Consider the following 18713-nt stretch of genomic DNA (forward strand, 5'->3'; position numbering starts at 1 on the left):
TTGATTTAATTCATTCACTACAAATGCTGGATTAAGTATGAACTACAGTTTTGAGAATTATTTCAAGGCATTGTCCTGAACGCAACTGTGCGTGGAGACTAGGGCCCTACTGGTCCTAGCATTGAAGGTTTGAAGTGTCAGGAATCCATGACTGTTGGAATCCACTCCACAGCACGCCATTGAGAAGAAGTGTTAAACGAGTAAAACTTTGTTTCTGAAACAAATTCGGAGTGCCTCTACCACCCATTTTGTTGTTTCAGTATCACAGTCATCTGGTACGAGAGCACCCAATCATGTCATTTGACTCCATTTCAAGTTTGACAGACAACAGAGCTAGTACCCTAGCGTATTCAACAGAACAAGCATCAGAAATATATGCATTGATACAGGATGTAAAAGCGTCAGATTTGCAAGGCAACACGGTCATCCAGCAATTAAAACAGTTAGAGTACTCTTTGAAGAGAGAAATGAACCAACGACTTCATGCATCTACCCTGATACAATATCATAGAGCCAAAAGAATTCCAAGAGGGTTGAGGATGTCCATTAAACCCATGCTATACAGGTTTCATCTAAACAAAGATTTCATGGAACGGTGGTATTCAATATTGAACAAATGTTCACTTGATCTAATTTTATTGTTAGTAGAAGAATTATCCAAAGTTATCAATGAACTTGCCAAGGAGATTTCAGAAATAAAACATAATTTATCAACCAGAATGAATGATGATGAGCTCAAAAAAGCTTTAGATGATATCAACATGAGACTGGACAAATACACGAAAGAAATACAGGAAGGTAAATTACGAAAATATAAACGTGATACGTTGGATTATAAACTCAACGAAGTTTATACATGGGCGGAAGTCTATGCACAAAGAAGACCACAATCCAGAAAACCAACCACGAATACTTCCTCGGAAGAAAGTATAGCCACAGACACCGACACCACAACCACCAGACCCACAGCGAAAAGTCAACTACCCAGTCCAGAACCAACTACAGATATCACCAAAGATATCATCGAAGAATCAGGAGCATCTGGATCCACACATTTTTTGTCCAGGGACCTGGACACAAGTCAACCACCGGGTCCATCAAAAAGCGCAAAACCAGGAGAAGCAACCACAAAACAAGGGTGCACAAGGAGCCAGAAGTAAATCTAGTAGTCAACATTTCTTCAAAGGAAATCACCAATGCACAAATTCAAACATTGAACAAAGGCCTTGGATACGTGCCAACTTATGACACCAATCTACTGGAATGCGAACTAGCCCTATACAAATTCACCAGAATCCTACGATTACGACATTTTTTTACAAATGTATTACCAGCCAAGGAAGACACACAAACCAAAGAGTTTCTTGAATTCAAACCCAAATCCACATACCAGGCACCAGTTTCGCATAAAATCATAGATTCATTCGATAATCTAGTAAGGAAAGATCTACAAAAATTACAATTCAGGAAAGCGAAGAATTCTAATCTAACTTTACAAGAAAAAAATATACTGAAATCAATTCAGAAGGATACAGAAATACAGATTCAAAAAGCAGATAAAGGAGGCGCAATTGTTCTTATGGATCGCTCATTTTACATCAATGCAGTACAAGAACACGTATCAGACATTCAAACTTATCTGAAATTGGATCAAGATCCTATATTTGAGCTTAAGGAAACGCTTGGAAGCATTCTTGATCATGCTTTGGAAATGGGATGGATCAGTGAAACCACCAAAAAATTTCTGACAGTAGAGTATCCAAGGAAACCCACCCTGTACATGTTGCCAAAGATCCACAAGAACTTGTTTAACCCACCGATGCGGCCCATAGTAACGGGTTGTGGAACCATCTTCGAGCCCTTGGGACACTATATTGATTATTTCCTACAACCGTTGGTTCAAGAATGGCCCTCGTATATCAAAGACACGACAGACTTTTTACTTAAGCTACAGAAAATAAAGTTCATGGAAGACATCATTTTTTGCACTATAGATGTCAAGTCTTTATATACCTCGATTCCTCACTCAGCTGTCATGGAGGCGGTAGAATGGGCTCTACTGCGCCAATCTTCGCTCAGAGCAGATAAAGTGTTCATTTTGGAACTTTTACATTTTTGTTTGCATCACAGTTATTTTCACTGGAACAATGATTTTTATTTGCAGCAGCAAGGCACATCCATGGGCTTTGCCGGGGCGCCGGCATATGCCAACACTTTCATGGCCAAATTCGAATCAGACTACATCTACAAAGATACCGGATGGACTGGAAATTTATTGTTATATTGCAGATTCATTGATGATATTCTTATTCTCTGGATTAACACTCAGGAAATGTTGGAAAGTAAAATTGAACAACTAAATCAAATAGATGAACACATTCAGTTCACCCATGCAATTGACCAGACTAAAATATCTTTCCTTGATGTCATCCTTACCAAAGAAGCGGGTTACATAAAAACGGAGGTTTTCAAAAAGCAAACAGATGTGAATAGCGCGCTCCATTTCCAAAGTTTCCATCCTAATAGCTTAAAACACAACTTACCATTGTCCCAATTTTTGCGGATAAAACGGATATGCTCTACTGCAGAGGATACGGAGAAGAACTTATCACTCCAACAGCAGATGTATCTTGCCAGGGGTTACCCTACAGAAGTGATTGAATCAGCTAAACAACACGCATCCAAATTCAATAGAGAGAGTCTCTTAACAAGTAGACCACGAAAACAGACAAACAGACAAGTCTTTGTATCAAAATTCTCCACAGCATCCGGTAAAGTGAAGAACATCATCGTCAAAAGATGGGAATTGTTACAGAATGAGCCTGACTTTCACAACATTTTTAAAGATCCCCCAATGTTTGCTTATAAACGTGCAAAAAACATCAAAGAAATCATCAATACTCCCATTAAGCAAGGGAACATTGCCCACAAAGGAATGAGTAAATGTCATAAATGCATTCATTGCAATAACGTTATAACCGGCAATACATTAAACCATCCATGTACTGGAGAAATCATCAGACTTCACCATAATTCTGATTGCAATTCAAATAAACTCATCTACTACATCAAATGTCCATGTGGCAAGTTGTATGTGGGCAAAACCGAAAGAAAAATTAAAACCCGGATTTCTGAGCACAAAAGTACAATCAGAACACTCAACAAACACAGCAGCTTGGCCATGCATTGGAATGAAGAGAAGCACAGTATCGCCCAACTCAGATTCTCTGTCCTAGAAAGAGTAGAGCAACGTCAAGATACAGATCTGACCAGAAGTCTCCTACAGAGGGAAACCTATTGGATTAAGCGTTTGGACACCTTAATGGAGAAAGGCATTAATGACAAAATAGACTATGCTTGTTATTTATGATGTATTTGTGTCAAAGGTTTTTTTGTATCAGGATAGGACTGCATATTCATATATACCTATGTGATCAACCTTTCTTCTTGGGTTAGATTACCCTGACCAGTGACCCTCACCAACACACGTTTTATTTGTTCCGGTCATTCCGACTATTTTTTAACGTTTTTAAATTTTTCACCATTTTTCTCATGTCCAGGTTCATTTTTCGCTCTCTTTCAAGATGGCGGCACCATTCATCCAGCCACCTTGTTTAAAAATGTTTTTTCAGTAGCACAGTATGCACGCGAGTATTACCTCCACTTTGATTCAGGCTTTTGCGCTTTGTCATGTCGTTTATTTTTATAGTGGAACCAGTTTTACCTTTGATGATAGTCCATGTATCATTAGTCACTTTTTTTGAGATAGTTCCTCCCATTTTGAGTAAGGTATCGTTGTTCAGTCACCTTTTTTATGTCTAAACATGCTCTGATTTAAGCGCATGCTCCCAACATACCGCCATGATTTTCACCTGGTGATTTTTTGAGCCAGCAGTCGAACAGGTTCCTTTCATTGAATCGACCACGTTGTACTGTGTCGGTAAGATTTCTCATTTTGAATTTTCTCTTCATTTCTCTTGCCAGTTTCTTTCTCTACGTTCAGAGACGACATTCTAGTGTGTTCTGTTTTCAGGTTGATCCATTCGTTTTGAAAAGCGGTTGTTTATTGCCCAACAAGGTAACAGTCTCTCTGAGTTTTTTCGGCTTCTTTCACCGTCTACACAACTTTATTTAAACATTCTTGGTGATGGTCATTTTGGGTCATTATGCGGTCACTCAACTTATTCACTTAGTTGTTTCAGTATGGAATGTTGTTATGAATTTCTGAGTTTGATCATGTATTTGCAAACTGATGTTTTTGCCATCATTGTAATGGTCAATGTGTAAATATGCATTATTTATTTCTTTAGATACGTAGCCCCTGATGAAGAGCCGGCTGGCTCGAAATGCATTGGGCATTCACAAAAAGTGAACTTCTTGTAAGAGCGTAATTTGGATTTATATGAAGGATTGAATGAAGATTTAACTAACGAATATTTTTGCAATGAATAAATTGCTTTAATCACTGAGACATTGATTTAATTCATTCACTACAAATGCTGGATTAAGTATGAACTACAGTTTTGAGAATTATTTCAAGGCATTGTCCTGAACGCAACTGTGCGTGGAGACTAGGGCCCTACTGGTCCTAGCATTGAAGGGGGTACTTTATCTCATATGTAATCTTGACCGTATTGTTACTTTGATCTTGGTCATTACCTTGTCAAAACATTACGTCAAATGGGCAGACGTACATTTCTAATCCTAGTTCTACCATGATTGGACTCTATAACTAACACATGTTTGTGGATGAAGTTTACATTCACATTTCTTTTACAGTCTATACATTTCCCAAATCAAGTGCATCTAGTTGCATGACTTAAAGGAGTTGCTAAAAATGTCTGCCTTCATTTACAAGGAACTGACACATCTGCATAGATGCGTCAGTTTCCTTGCGCCAGCGCCAAATGTCCTTGCACCACCATGGATGCACTTTATTTATAGTACAGTGTTCCATGGCACAAGGATTTACAGATGAGTCAGAAATTCTGACGCATTTGTTGGCACAAAGTGGCGCATTGCTGGAGTTGCTCATGAAAGTGACGCAACTCCAGCACTGTGCCACAACAGATAGGTGAGTCCAATTCAAAAAGCCATCAGTCATTCCTTACACCTGGTCTTAGCAGTCGTAGAGATTTTGATGCAGTGAAGGCGCAGAGTGACACAGTGAAATGTTGTAAATTTCCCTGTGTTAGTTCTACATGGCTTTTTGCCTGGGAACGCCCACCCTGCAATCATTATACCTGACGTAGATGTAATGTGGCGCAGGGTTTTACAGCATGACGTATCTCCCTAGATGCGTCACGTTGTGAATGGGCCGCAGCTTGACGCATTGTTTATGCCACCGCTGCGTCACAAAACATGACGCAGCGGAAGCACGAAAGTGTCGCAAGGGGCTTGTAAATCTGCCCCTCAGTTTGTATAGCGCATACGTACATATAGCTTCCTTTTGCCAGTTTTGCATATTAGATTATCCATTGCAGTTACTTTTGTATATTTTTCCTGTAGCGCTGCAGAAACCGTTAACATTCTCCACTACAAAGCTTGAATTTGAACTCCCTTCTGGATTCTTGGATTTGGGAATACAGGGCGACAGCCCCGCAATAAAGGTAAGGGTTCTAAAGAATAGTTTCTATTGGACATTAACTTGTTTGAATGATAGTGGCTTTTGACGACTTTCTTCTCTTCAGCACTGATCATGTGAAGGGTTTTGTGTTCAAAATATTTTATTGAAATGTTATAATGAACAGCAACAACATAGACATACAAAAAAGAGTAATAATAAACTAAAATATCTAATACAATTCGTACAAAATCATTATCAAATTCATTTCAATAGAAAAGAAAATAGTCATATTCTTATAAACCTAAAAGGAGGGGGGGGGAGGGAAACATCTAATAACAAATTATTGTTTAAGCAATAAATAGAGCTACTATGACATATTGATTAATATAAAAACCATAAAAAGTGGTACAATACATAAATATACCCTTAAGATGCAAAATAGATATCAACAGGAATCCAAAAAGAGTGATAGGAAATAGGATTGTGATTAACCCCAGACAAAGATAACTGAGCACCTCTTCTTGTAAAGATAACCCAAGACCACCAAGCATGAACTGATAACTTAGAAACATCTTTCCAACAAAAGGTAATAGATTTTAACGCAGCAGAAATCAAAAAATCAAAAAGCCTACATTCAAGATTACTTAGAGTTTGTGATAATGTAACTGATTTGCAAATTAATATTTTATATGATAAGTCTTCATGTATATTTAACAACTTCTTAATAATATCCCAAACTTCTGTCCAGAATTTTGAAATTAAAGGACAATCAAAAAGCATATGTCGTAATGAACCAGGGTGTAATTTACAATGCCAACAAGTGTCAGATTGAAGGAGTTTAGCCTGGAATAAATGTAATGGAGTCCATAAAGAATTAAATAAAATATAGGAATTGGTTTGATAAAGTGAGACAGGTAACCAACCAGAAATATTTCTAATCCATATAATTTCCCATGAATCATTAGACAATGTAAGTGAAAGTTCATTATTCCAGAAGGTTGCAATCATAGTTATGTTACTTCCTAGAGTGTTAGATAATTTTTTATATAAAATAGAAACACCATGAGCTGTCAACGATATAGTTTGAATATACACGGATAGGTCAGCTGTAACATTAGTCGGAATAGCTTGCGGAAAGGAATCTAAAATTGAATTAGTTAAATATTCATATTTAATAAGATCAGATTGAGATAAACCAAACCTTGTTTGTAGATCCTCAAACGGTATAAAAGTATTGTTGGAATAAATGTCTTTAAGATAAAAAATACCCGCCTTAATCCACGAAAACCAAAAACTAATGTTCCTATTTAATTTAATGATATTGCTATACCATAATGATAATTCAACAGTGTTATACATGGGGTATAGAAAAATGGAATCTAGATTATTAAAAACCATTTTAGTGGATTTGAGAATGATAGATTTATGAAAAAATGATGAGTTGTTAGACATAGTTAACAGAGTTGGTAATGGAAACGGCTTCACAATAGATTTTTCAATTTGGAGCCAAGAAGGTGGATTATGTAAAGGGGAATGAATAAACCATATGGCACTTTGTTTTAAAATAAAAGCTTTGTGATAAAGAAAAAAATCTGGGAAACCAAATCCAGCATTACATTTAGACATTTTTAATTTTTTATAACTAATGCGAGGTGATTTGTTATTCCAAAGAAATTTGGAGAGAAGTTTATCAATATCTTTATAAAATTTTAATGGGAATTGAGTAGGAATCATGGAAAGAGTATAAAATATTTTTGGAGCAATATTCATTTTAATAGATTCCATTCTACCCCACCATGAAAGGTGCAGTGGTGCCCATTTAGACGTTTTATCTTTAATATAATCTAAGACAAAATTACAGTTTAAAGTCATTGTAGATTTTATGGATGAGGAAAATAAAATACCAAGATATTTTAATTTATTCTTTTGCCAAACAATTTCATTCATAGGTATCATATCAGGAGTACAATAAATGTTTAAAGGGAAAAATTCAGTTTTATTAGTGTTTAATTTGTAGCCAGACACCATAGAATATTTTGTTATAATCTCTAATAAAGAAGGAAATGAGGATAAGGGGTACATCATCAGCATACGCTAAAGTTTTAATAATAATCTCATTAATAATAATTCCTTTAATATTATCACATTTTCTTATAGAGGTAAGGAAAGGTTCAATGCCAATTAAAAACAATAGCGGGGAAAGGGGACATCCTTGTCTGGTACCTCTAAAGAGGGAAAATTAATTTGAAACTTGGCCATTAATAAATAGACGAGCAGTAGGAGCACAATATAGAGCTGAAATCATACGAATAAAATTATCGCCAAAGTTAAATGATGATAAAGCATGGAATAAAAATTGCCAATGCAGTTTATCAAAGGCTTTTTCAGCATCCAGAGCCATAATTCCTGAAGGAGTAGTTAACGTATGACCCTGTTCAATGACATGTAATAAAGTTCTTGTATTATTTGCAGAGTGTCTATTTTTCATAAAACCAGATTGATCTGAATGTATAATAGAATCTAGTACAGGGGATAATCGTGTGGCTAATATTTTGGCATATAATTTACAATCTTGATTAATTAAAGAGATAGGGTGGGGTCTTTATCAGGTTTGGGAAGAACGATAATTAAAGCTTCAGTAAAGGATCCTGAAGTAATTCCCGTAGAGCCAAACGTTGTGAAAAGTTGAAATAATAAGGGTAAAAGATGGGATTGAAACTCTTTATAAAACTCCGCCGGGATACCATCAGGACCCGGAGATTTATTTTTTTTAAGAGATTTTATAGCGGCTAAAATTTCATCCTTAGTAATTGGAGAGTCATGCCCCATTTTATCTGATGGAGAAATTTTAGGTAGACCACATGAAGATAAAAAAGAATCAACTAAAGAGTCATTATGAAAGTCAGGTTTATCATATAACTTAGAGTAAAAATCCAAAAATTCATTCACAATATCTTTATGAGATAAAGCAATTTTACCATTGGATCCGTGAATAGAAATTATTTGAGTTTTATCTTTTTTGATACGTAAGTAATTCGCTAACAATCTTCCAGATCTGTTTGCATTAAACTAAATTTAGCTTTGGCCTTAGAAATCTGAACGCCAGCTCTTTTACTAAGAATTGTATTAAATTCATATCGAAGCTTTTGCAACTTAACTCTATATTGAGGATCATTAGACGAAATAAAAAGTCGTTCATTTTCCGCTATTTGCTTTTCTAGCTTTTTAATATTGGCATTAAAAATCTTATTTTCGTGAGCCATAATATAAATAGTAACCCCTCTAATATAAGCTTTAAAAGCATCCCATCTTAACCATTGAAGTAGTACCTTCAGGGTTAAATTGAAAAAAATCATGAATGGCAGAGAGGAGCTTTGGTTTATTATGTTCATTAAGAGCTATACCAAAATTCATTCTCCATCTAGGCTGGTTAGTAATGGTTGAATTTAAATTTAGAATACAAGAAACCATAGCATGGTCAGAGACGTCAATGTTGCCAATCTTAGGGGTACTAACACAGTTGATCAGCTGTTTCGAAACTAATATGTAATCGATCCTAGAATGAGAACTATGTGGGTTAGAAAAAAAAGTAAAACATTTTTCTGTAGGGAAGTGTAGACGCCAAATATCAACTAACTTAGTGGTTTGAAGAAATAATTTAAAAGCAAAATAAACCTTAGGGGGGTGGAATTTAGTACGAGATAATCTATCTAATAAAGGATCAGATATGACATTAAAATCACCTGCAACAATTAAAGGTACATTACCAATTTTTACAACCTCCGTTGAAAGAGTAGACCAAAAAACAGGGTCATCTGCAGTAGGGCCATAAACATTTAATAGAAATAAGATAGAATCATGAACTTTAACCTTAACAATTAAATATCTCCCATCCGTATCTGTAATTTTGCTCAAAATTTGGCAATGCGCTTTTTTCGCAAATAAAATAGCTACACCATTTTTCTTGCCATTAGCAGGAGAAGAAACAATATTGTCAACCCATTTTTTCTTCATATAGTCTAAAATTTTATAATCTATATGAGTTTCTTGTAAAAAACAAAAATCAGCTTTGCAACAACCCAAATAATCCAAAATTTTTGTACGTTTCACAGGATGGCGTAAACCTTTAACATTCAATGACACTACTTTAATATTAGCCATGACAAAATAAAAAGAGAGAAGGGTTAGAAAGAAGAAGGTCAGAAAAAGACACAAATGTTAAGAAGAAAGTAGCTCCAGAACACACAAAAGGGAATGGAAGAAATAAAACATAGCAAAAAAGACAAACAAAATACATAAATATGAACATTGAGACGCACACACGCTCTACAAGCATGGCCAGAACAGCTGGAGCCCAAAATATTATGAGTTATATAAATCTGTCAAAGAAGATCATACAGGAAAGAATCAAGTGGTAGGACCCTGAGTGTCCATAGTTTGCTGTAATTGTTGATCCAGAAATTGTCGCAGATCTTCAGGACGCTGAAAGGATTTTGAAAAATTATCTTTCCAAATGCGCATAGTTGAAGGGTCAAAAAGGCCATATTGGTATCCAAGGCTTCTTAATTGTGGGCGAAGATCAGTAAATACCTTACGTATTGCAACAGTTTCCTTGGCAAAATCTTGATGAATAAAGATTTTGTGACCATTGACCATCAATGTAGGAATTTCTCTAGCTGCTTTTCTGATCATAACCAAATGATGGTGACGAAGAACTTTAAATATCATTTGTCTAGGCTTGGTATGCTGAGGATTGCGACGCAAAGGAATTCTATGAGCCTTATCAATTTCAAATTTTTCTGGAAATTTGACATTTAAAAGACCAGGAATTAAGTTCTCTAAGTATAGTCGACAGTTAGTTCCCTCAACCTCTTCTGGTAAATTAATTATGCGAAGGTTGTATTGTCTATTGCGATTTTCCATGTCCAAAAGATGTGAGCACAGAGGTGATATTTTCGCCACAAATGGAGTAAAAGCGTCGACTTTAACTTTATTGTCCTGTATTTTAATTGAGTTGTCTGATATTTTCATTGACATACTTGCCATTTCTTTTCGTACATTTTTAATTTCAGTCGCAATAGTTTCTGTATTAGCACGAAGAGCCTGAATTTCCTCTAAAATTAAAGAAAGCGAAGGTTCAGATGACTCCACCACTTTTGATTTTATTGGGGGCGGTGAAATCTGCTGTCTTCTTTTATTGTTGAGAGGATTTTTATTATCCATTTTTGAGAATAAATAATGAAATTTGAATAAAAATGAACAGTTTATGAGTAAAAAGAGCAAAAAGATGCAAAGCAATCCTCAAAAATACTGGTGCAGCAGCTAAACTGGACTAGGGGTGTGGCTAAGCCCAAGCCAGGCCCTTTCCTGAAGTATGCTCCGCCCCCTGACAGACTAACCAGGCAGTCCCTCAGTGCAGAGCTCGGAGCAGGAACCAGGGAGCCAGAAACACCACTTCCCACAACCAGATAGGCTTGAAACCGCTTCCCAGTACAGGTAAGCCTATTATTACCGCAGCGACCTCTTTTTAAACAAAATTTTGACAGACTTTCGTCGTTATATCATTAAAAACGGGCGAAAACGCGGAGGAGCTCACCGGGTGGCGGCCATCTTGAATTCGTGCGCTCGCGCGTCATGTGAAGGGTTTTGACCGAGAACGAAGTATCTGATTCGGTTTCCCCCTCCTTCTCGTGAGAAAGATCTATCTGGCAGTGATCTGAAATGAAGTGATCTATTTTGTGGTCTTATGCCTCTCCTTTTTATCTGTCCAAGGTCGATAATTTGAGTGTCATTAAAAAAGATATTTCGTGCATTTTAAACTGTAAAGATGTTATTGTAAGCGACATGTAAAAAAACTTTTTTTATTTTTCGGACAAAATAAACATTTTCTTCCCTCTTTTTCTGATTACCGTTGGTGCTTTCTGCTTTTCACCCCCAGTTTTGCCCTTTTCCACAAATTAAGACTATGTTCATGATGCATACAATATATTTGTGCCCACTTTATTCACAACGTGCTGTACATTGGTGGTGCCTTAAACTACTGATAAAATAAGTAGTGCTTTATATGAGCACCAGTTGCTTTACAGAGAGACGCATTCATTTTTGTTAGGCACAGGGCCGGCTTTAGCGGTGGCGGCGCCCTGTGCCTGTTGGCGACCCCCCCCAATGACCACCTCCATCATGGATTCTCTCACTAGCACCCTTTAACAGTGACCAAGTCTCCATAACCACACTCTCTCAGATGCATTGAATTCGTTATATAGCGCCACTCATACCAGTGTAGGGTGTCCGAGCACTTTGCATCACACACACATGACACAGAGACAATCAATCATACGTGTGTAAATCAGTGTATAGGAAAGTGTCGGAGTCACATGTCTTCCATGCTGGTAGGCAGTATAGTTTAAGAGTGCTTGATGTGAAGAAGCACAAACTCAGAGTCCAAAAAGAAACAGCATAGTTGGGTGTTTCTTTAATTATAAGAATCGGTTTCTAGCCAAATTAACCCTTTATGCAACATTAATCAATATTCTAATGTATACTTTGCCGTGTGTATGCAGTTCTATGTTGAAAGTTAATAGCTCACTGTAGTATATTAGGACTTTAAGTTATAAATTGCAAGTAACCAAAGGATGTCTCTTTTAAAAGCAGTAGCCCGCGGATCTGTTTACATTATATGCACTCTGTAATCTACATGGTACACGTTCTTTGCAGCAGGCATATTAACCCTCTACACTAACTTCACATAAGTCAAAACCCCAAGTGTTCAAATCGCTGATCTCTCTCCAGGAAGACAATGAATCACACGAGTTAGCTTGGCATTTTTGTGAGGCCTGGTAATTACCGGAGGAAAGAAACGCTGCAGCAGGTGCTTAAAAACATAATAAACTTGCAAACACTTCGCCCCCAGGAAGCCAGCACCCGGTGCGGTGGCACTGGTTGCACCGCCCTAGAGCCGGCCCTGGTTAGGTATGGGGAGATTTGCTCAGAATCACAGGATGTTGAGCGACCCTGCTACAGCTTCGAACCTGGTTCCCCAGCTTCGAGGTCAACCGCTCTAGCCGATAGGCCACATCCTCTCCTTATTATTTGGAAGGGGCTCGGAGGATCATAGGCTCCTTTTTATAAAGTCTGTATGTTTCAAATAGCAAAGCTCCGACTATGGATGCAAAGGGCATGCTTTGTTTTCCACTTCTTTAGCAAGTGCTTTTTTTTATTTTTTCCAAAAACTATTTTAATAACCAGGTGTGGGATGCTTCAGTTAGAGGTTTACAGTTGCCAATGTTTCACTTGTTGCAGAGGAGTGATGGGGCTTGTCACTGTTAATTTTGTGACGTTTTGGATATTGGTAAATATTGTTCCATAATCAATCGATCCTGATCCTTCTCATATTTACTTTTTATTTGAGAGTTTCATTGAGCACAAACAAGACCCGAGGGTACCGGAGTGCTGTACACAGCACATGTTACTGTAATAAAGGGTGTGAATAATACATACGAGTAAGCTTACTTACAATATTTGTAAGTAGCAATTAATAATTGAGAAATTCGGAGTAAAATGTAAGGTGTTGCTTACTTACACTATGTACCGTTAAAATAAGGTAGCGTGAGCCTTAGTTTCTGACCCACCGTATGTACAGGCAATGGCACAGTGCCTGATTACATACGATTTCTCCGTCTGTGGTTGGTTTTGTGGAGGACAGGGATTGTGGATTAAGATATTTCTCAAGCAGAATTGCTTTCACATTTCTGTTGGAGAAAAGGCCATAGAGGTTTTAGTTCTTTCTTATGGAGGCAGTAAGTTCCAGATTCTTTGGGCATTTCCTAAAAAAGGATTGTGCATGCAGTCTTTCCCTCTTGAGTCTTGCTGTTCCAGAAGCATTGAGTCAGTACTGTGTACTGTGTACAAGCGCTGTCCTCCCGATCTTGCCAATTTTTGTGCTAGGTATTTTGGAGTTCCATGGTGGACTGTTTTATGGATGATGCATACAGCCTTGTAAATGCAGTGTGCTTCGATGGGGGTGAATGTGAAGTTTCTATATAGAAAGGGGATAGGGTGGCAAATCAGTTCCCGGCTCATCTGTTGCATGTAGGGTAGGAGGTGTTTATGTGTCCTGTCTCAAGCTGGTTAGCTTGTAAACCCATCCTTAGTAGAAGAGATCAAAATTGGGTTAGTGGCGTTGTGACTCTTTGTTAGGGATATCCTTGAAAACAAGTGTTATCTGTGGCCAAGTGGAGCCTCTCTAGTAGTGTTGGAGTTAGCTGCGTTCACCTTGGTTTCTATAAGACTGACAGCGGTGCAGGAGACTGTGTGCGCCTGGGTCGGTGCTCGTCAAAGCAAGGCAGACGTGGGACGTGTCCTACCTGTTGAGCATGGAGGGAGGACTTGAAGATGTAGGGCTCGAGTATGATACTGTGGGCATATGGAGTCCAGTCAGTTATGTTGGGGGACTAGTTTTATCTTTAAATCTCTGTGCACGACCACTGCAGTCGCCTACATGCATAGGGATTGCGTCCCTGTACAGTGCGAGTTCTTTCCCATTGAAGTCAGCTTCTTATTGGGGTTGGTTTGGCCCCCAGTGAGGTCAGCTTGTTATTGGTTTGTTCAGTGCCAGGTTGAGTTGATTTGTCCGCTCTTGTACAGGTTCTGCAGAGGTAATCTTCTAGATGTTGTTGTAGAGTAGTATCTGGCCCCAAGTGAGTTAATGAGTTTGCCCAAGTGAAAGTCAGAAGAGGTAACCTCCTGGCAATCAGTGTGGGAGAGCTGTTTAGAGTCCATTAATTGGACAGCACTTTGGCAGTCTTCGCTCATGTTGTATACCTGGCATACAGTAGCTGTATCCAGCAAAGCTGCTTGGACCAAATTTATACACTTCCTGAACCTGGAGCATGAAGTCCCATGCCACCACATCAAATGTTTTTTCAGTATTGAGTGAGACCACAGCGTATCTCCTCTCTTTATTGGCAAGGTAGAACCTCACTTGAACAAGCCAACTTAAGTTATGTATGATGTTAAGGCCTGGATCATCTCCCAATTGATCTGTGTGGATCAGTTCTGCTAATCACTCAGTATTCTTTGCTATGGCACTACTGAGGGTTTTGGTATCCTCTGCAACCATTGACTTTTGTCCATAGTACTTTAAGCCGTCAGGGTTCCTCTTGGTTTTGGTATTATTACCATCAGTAATTCCTTCATACTATTTGGGGCCAACCCCTATTAACTGCTTTGGTTAACCCTCTGGCAACAATACACAATGTCTCAACAGGCAAATCACGTGAGGGGACTATTCAATAAGTAATCAATCCTATAGCACATGGAAGGGCGAGGGAGACCAAGTAGGGTGAAAAGTTGTTATTTCGCATATAGAGACACAAAAGCACAAAATTAGATTGCGGTAACCATAACAACCAAGGTGCACTGAAAGTGTAAAGTGAGTAAACGGCGCAGTGACAACTGTGGTAAAAAACAACGAACAGCGGCACGAACAATCCGAGAAATGGTATAGGTCAACAAAATTATTTCACATTCACGGACATAATTTCATTATTTATGGTTGACCATTGGGCCGGCCGCAATTGGCGTTGCGGGGTCGACGGCGTTTCGACCTCTCTAATTCGAGGTCATCATCAGGACGATGGTTACGTGAATCATTAAAAGTGCTCTGTTATCAATAAATGAAGGTAAGAGAGATGGATCGGACAATACCGACCGGGGAAAGAAAGCAGGATCGCGGGATAGGAATAAATCACGAATAAATCCACGCGTAACGAGTAACAAATACGAGTGCTGGCCTTAATCCAAGCAGCTAGACAGGATGAGGATTAAGGCCAGCACACGTATTTGTTACTTGTTACGCGTGGGTTTATTCGTGATTTATTCCTATTCCGCGATCCTGCTTTCTTTCCCCGGTCACTGCCTCCCTCCCATACGCACATTCACCCCCCCCCCCCTTTCCCAGAAACTGGACTTCGAATTGGTCATTGCCCTGGTTATTTGATTAGTTCTCGGCTATCGGTATTGTCCGATCCATCTCTCTTACCCCTCACGTGATTTGCCTGTTGAGACATTGTGTATTGTTGCCATATATTACCCGGTCTCAATTGGGTACACAGGTTTACTCCTGTTATTGTTTGCCTTGGTTAACCCTCTAGCAACATTTTTAACAGTGTTGCAGAGTAAGCTGAATTAAACATGCACTTTGGCGGCCGCGACAAACAGAAGAAAACTAAGGAGATTAATATCCTCAGATAACTAGAAAGAGCTAATTACTTGTGAATATATGGAATGGACACACAAGACGCGGATGGTGATTGACTAAATGCACACTAGCGGAAGGTGTTCCACCACATAAAGTGGGAGGTTAATTGTATCCAGAGTACTGAGAAACTTACTTGGTGTTGTATCTGTTGAACCCCGGTATTTTGATGGTTTGAAATATTAATGCATAAACCCTGTCCTGAGGAGGCCTAAGAAGAAAAGGCTGAAACGTGGTCACATCAACACTTCTAAGGAGGAGTCATTGGAATTATAGTGATTTGTGGATTTGTAGGGTGTCACACTAGAATGAGGTGTACTAGTTGACTAGCCTTAAGTGTGCCACCTGGACTACCTCTAAGTGGTCCATCCAGAATTGTAAGGGGGATACTAGTGAGAATAATTTGTTAGGGTTACTGTGTTATGTATTTTTGTTTTTTATTTATGTACAGAATGTTGTGATTTATGTCATTTCTGTGTTTACTTCATTGATTAGGTGCTATTGTTCATGTGCGTCATAAATATGTTTTGATACATTCATCATGAATAATAATTGTGGAGAGGGTAATTAAATGTGCTCTACTCAAAAATTGTTTTGTATTTGTTTCTTTATATCATTTTCTATTGTATAAAACTACGTCCCATACCCAGGTATAAAAGGGTAATTTGGGTATATCTTCGTTGAGTCTGACTGAATTACACATAGTGGCAAGGCTCTCTAGGTTGGAAAATTTACAATTCTTCATCAACTTGGGTGAGGCCAACATTTCCTCTTTTGACAGGTGACTATCCATCTGGTTCTTTGTTTTGAAGATAAGCCTAGCAGTTCTGTTGATTCAAGAAATGTTCTCAGTGTCTGCGAGTCAGTACCGAATGTTCGTACAGTATTACAGGGTACTTCTCAAATACTTTGTTTACTCCCTCTGTGTGTAGTATTAACCCCTTTTATCGGATCCACAATATGCAAGAAATTGATGTCTCTGTCTCCAGTAACCAGACCAAATGCCTACCTGTTCTGCCCCCGATTGGTACACGTTCTGTCTATGTGATGTGAACATAAACTTCTCTTTGTACTTCTTGTTTGCTCTAATTCAGACATGAGTGCAGGGTTCCCATTCAGGTCAATGATTCTCTCTCTTCCACCCTTTTGATTTCAGCTTTCATTTTTTTGGCTGACCCCATACATCTTGCCTATGTAGGACCCCTTCATTACAACGTTCATGGCATCCCATTCTGCGGCTGGGTCTGATGCTGTGCTCAAGTAATCAGCGAGGTATTCTCTTAGGGCTGTGCCCACATATGTATGACAGGCAGGATCCTGTAAGGACTCTACTTTTAACCTCCATGTGGGAACACTAGCTCTATATTTATTCCAGCTGTATTGTAGACATTGTAGGGAAGGATCCAACAACACCCAGCCCAGATAGTAGATGTTCAAGCACCTATCAGAGCTGCTCAGACCAACCAGTATATAATCGAACCTATTTATGTCTCATGTGGGGGCTAATAAAAAGATTACATTGAACGAGTCTCTGTATACACCTCTACCAAATGCATCATTTCCTGTGTCTCTTGTAGCTGCCTCAAAACATTTGTGTCTGTACCCATCCTAGAGGAATGCCTATTTTGTATCCCAGACACGACACAATTGCTAACCCCATCCAGAATATGAGAATGACCATCCGCATTGTAGTCAACTCTATTAGTTTCAGCAGGAAGTTTATTCCAGAGACCATCGGGCATTGCTGCTGAGGAAGCATGTCTTTTGGCTTTCAAGTGTTCTATACACAAGGACAAACCTATCCTCTAGATCTTGATTAATTTCTGTCTTTTGAAACTTGGCTTTCCTAGCCACCCATATTGTCACGTATATAGGAGTAGTAGAATAAAGATGGCCTCTCAGTTTGTGGGTGAGTTCACTCTATTTCACTGCTGTCAAATATCACTTGCAAGAAGGGAATTCCCACTCTGCCATTCAAAGCATGTATGTACACTGCAGTGTTTTTTTTTTAAATCCAAGAAATTCCAGGGCATTAATCTCATCCTGCCTGCCACTGTCTGCTGAGAACCATCATCACTATTTGCCTCTCTTACTCCTACCACTTTACTTACTACCCTATCTGTCTGTATATTTCTTTACTGCATTTTCAACCAACATAAACCAACACAGCAACCATCCCCCCCACCTTCTTAGGAGCTAGTAACTGCATTCAAACATTCACTGCAACACAATTTGTTCTCTACAAGTACAGCTACTGTTTTACCCCACCCTCTTACCTTAGCTATGCTAGCAATACAAATCATTATGTAATATAACTTTCGGTGTGTTTTCCAACGACCTGCAAGTTGCCGTCTGAAATAAAACCTGAGGGGCACTTCCTGGCTCTCAGCCCTTCATTACCTAGAAAACATTATGGTGTTTCAGTTTGATCCGATCTCCTTAGTCTTTGGTGCTCTTTCCAAATTTGCAATAGAGTCACTTCCCAATACATAATGTTGCATCTTCATTCACCAGGACATTTCTAATCAAGAGCTCATTCTTTTCATCTGGATTTTCAGTCCTCTCAGTCTTCTCAGGCAGTGACTATTCTGGTTGTGTCATCTACGTTGGCATGTGTGTCTTTACGGGGTCCTCTGGGTTTTTAACAGATCTCCAATCTGTCACTTGCCATCTCTGAGGACTGGAAGAAGTGTGAATTTCCAACCCTAATCACACAAAGCTTAGCTTAATGTTACAACATGTATACCAATCCATTTTCAGCTAGTTTCCATTAAACAGCTTCAAATGATTTGGATTTAAGCTGGACCATCTGTGTGTAGTCTGAGAACATTTGAATCCTGAGCACCTTTGTAGTGCGCCTTATTGACCGTTCACATCTTCTGAAATATTGTC

At 38.6% G+C, this 18713-nt stretch overlaps 1 protein-coding gene across 1 annotated transcript in view; it reads left to right on the forward strand.

Moving 5' to 3' along the window:
• The window catches only part of CFAP47 (cilia and flagella associated protein 47), a 2697962-nt gene that overhangs the window by 336632 nt on the left and 2342617 nt on the right, over positions 1-18713 (forward strand). Inside the window, exon 23 of the mRNA XM_085622577.1 lies at positions 5509-5609. Coding sequence (XP_085478703.1) covers positions 5509-5609 — 101 coding nt within the window. The remainder of the gene's footprint in view (positions 1-5508; positions 5610-18713) is intronic.

This window comes from Triturus cristatus, chromosome 8 (assembly GCF_964204655.1).
Source record: "Triturus cristatus chromosome 8, aTriCri1.1, whole genome shotgun sequence".
In the NCBI taxonomy this organism is placed as follows: domain Eukaryota; kingdom Metazoa; phylum Chordata; class Amphibia; order Caudata; family Salamandridae; genus Triturus; species Triturus cristatus.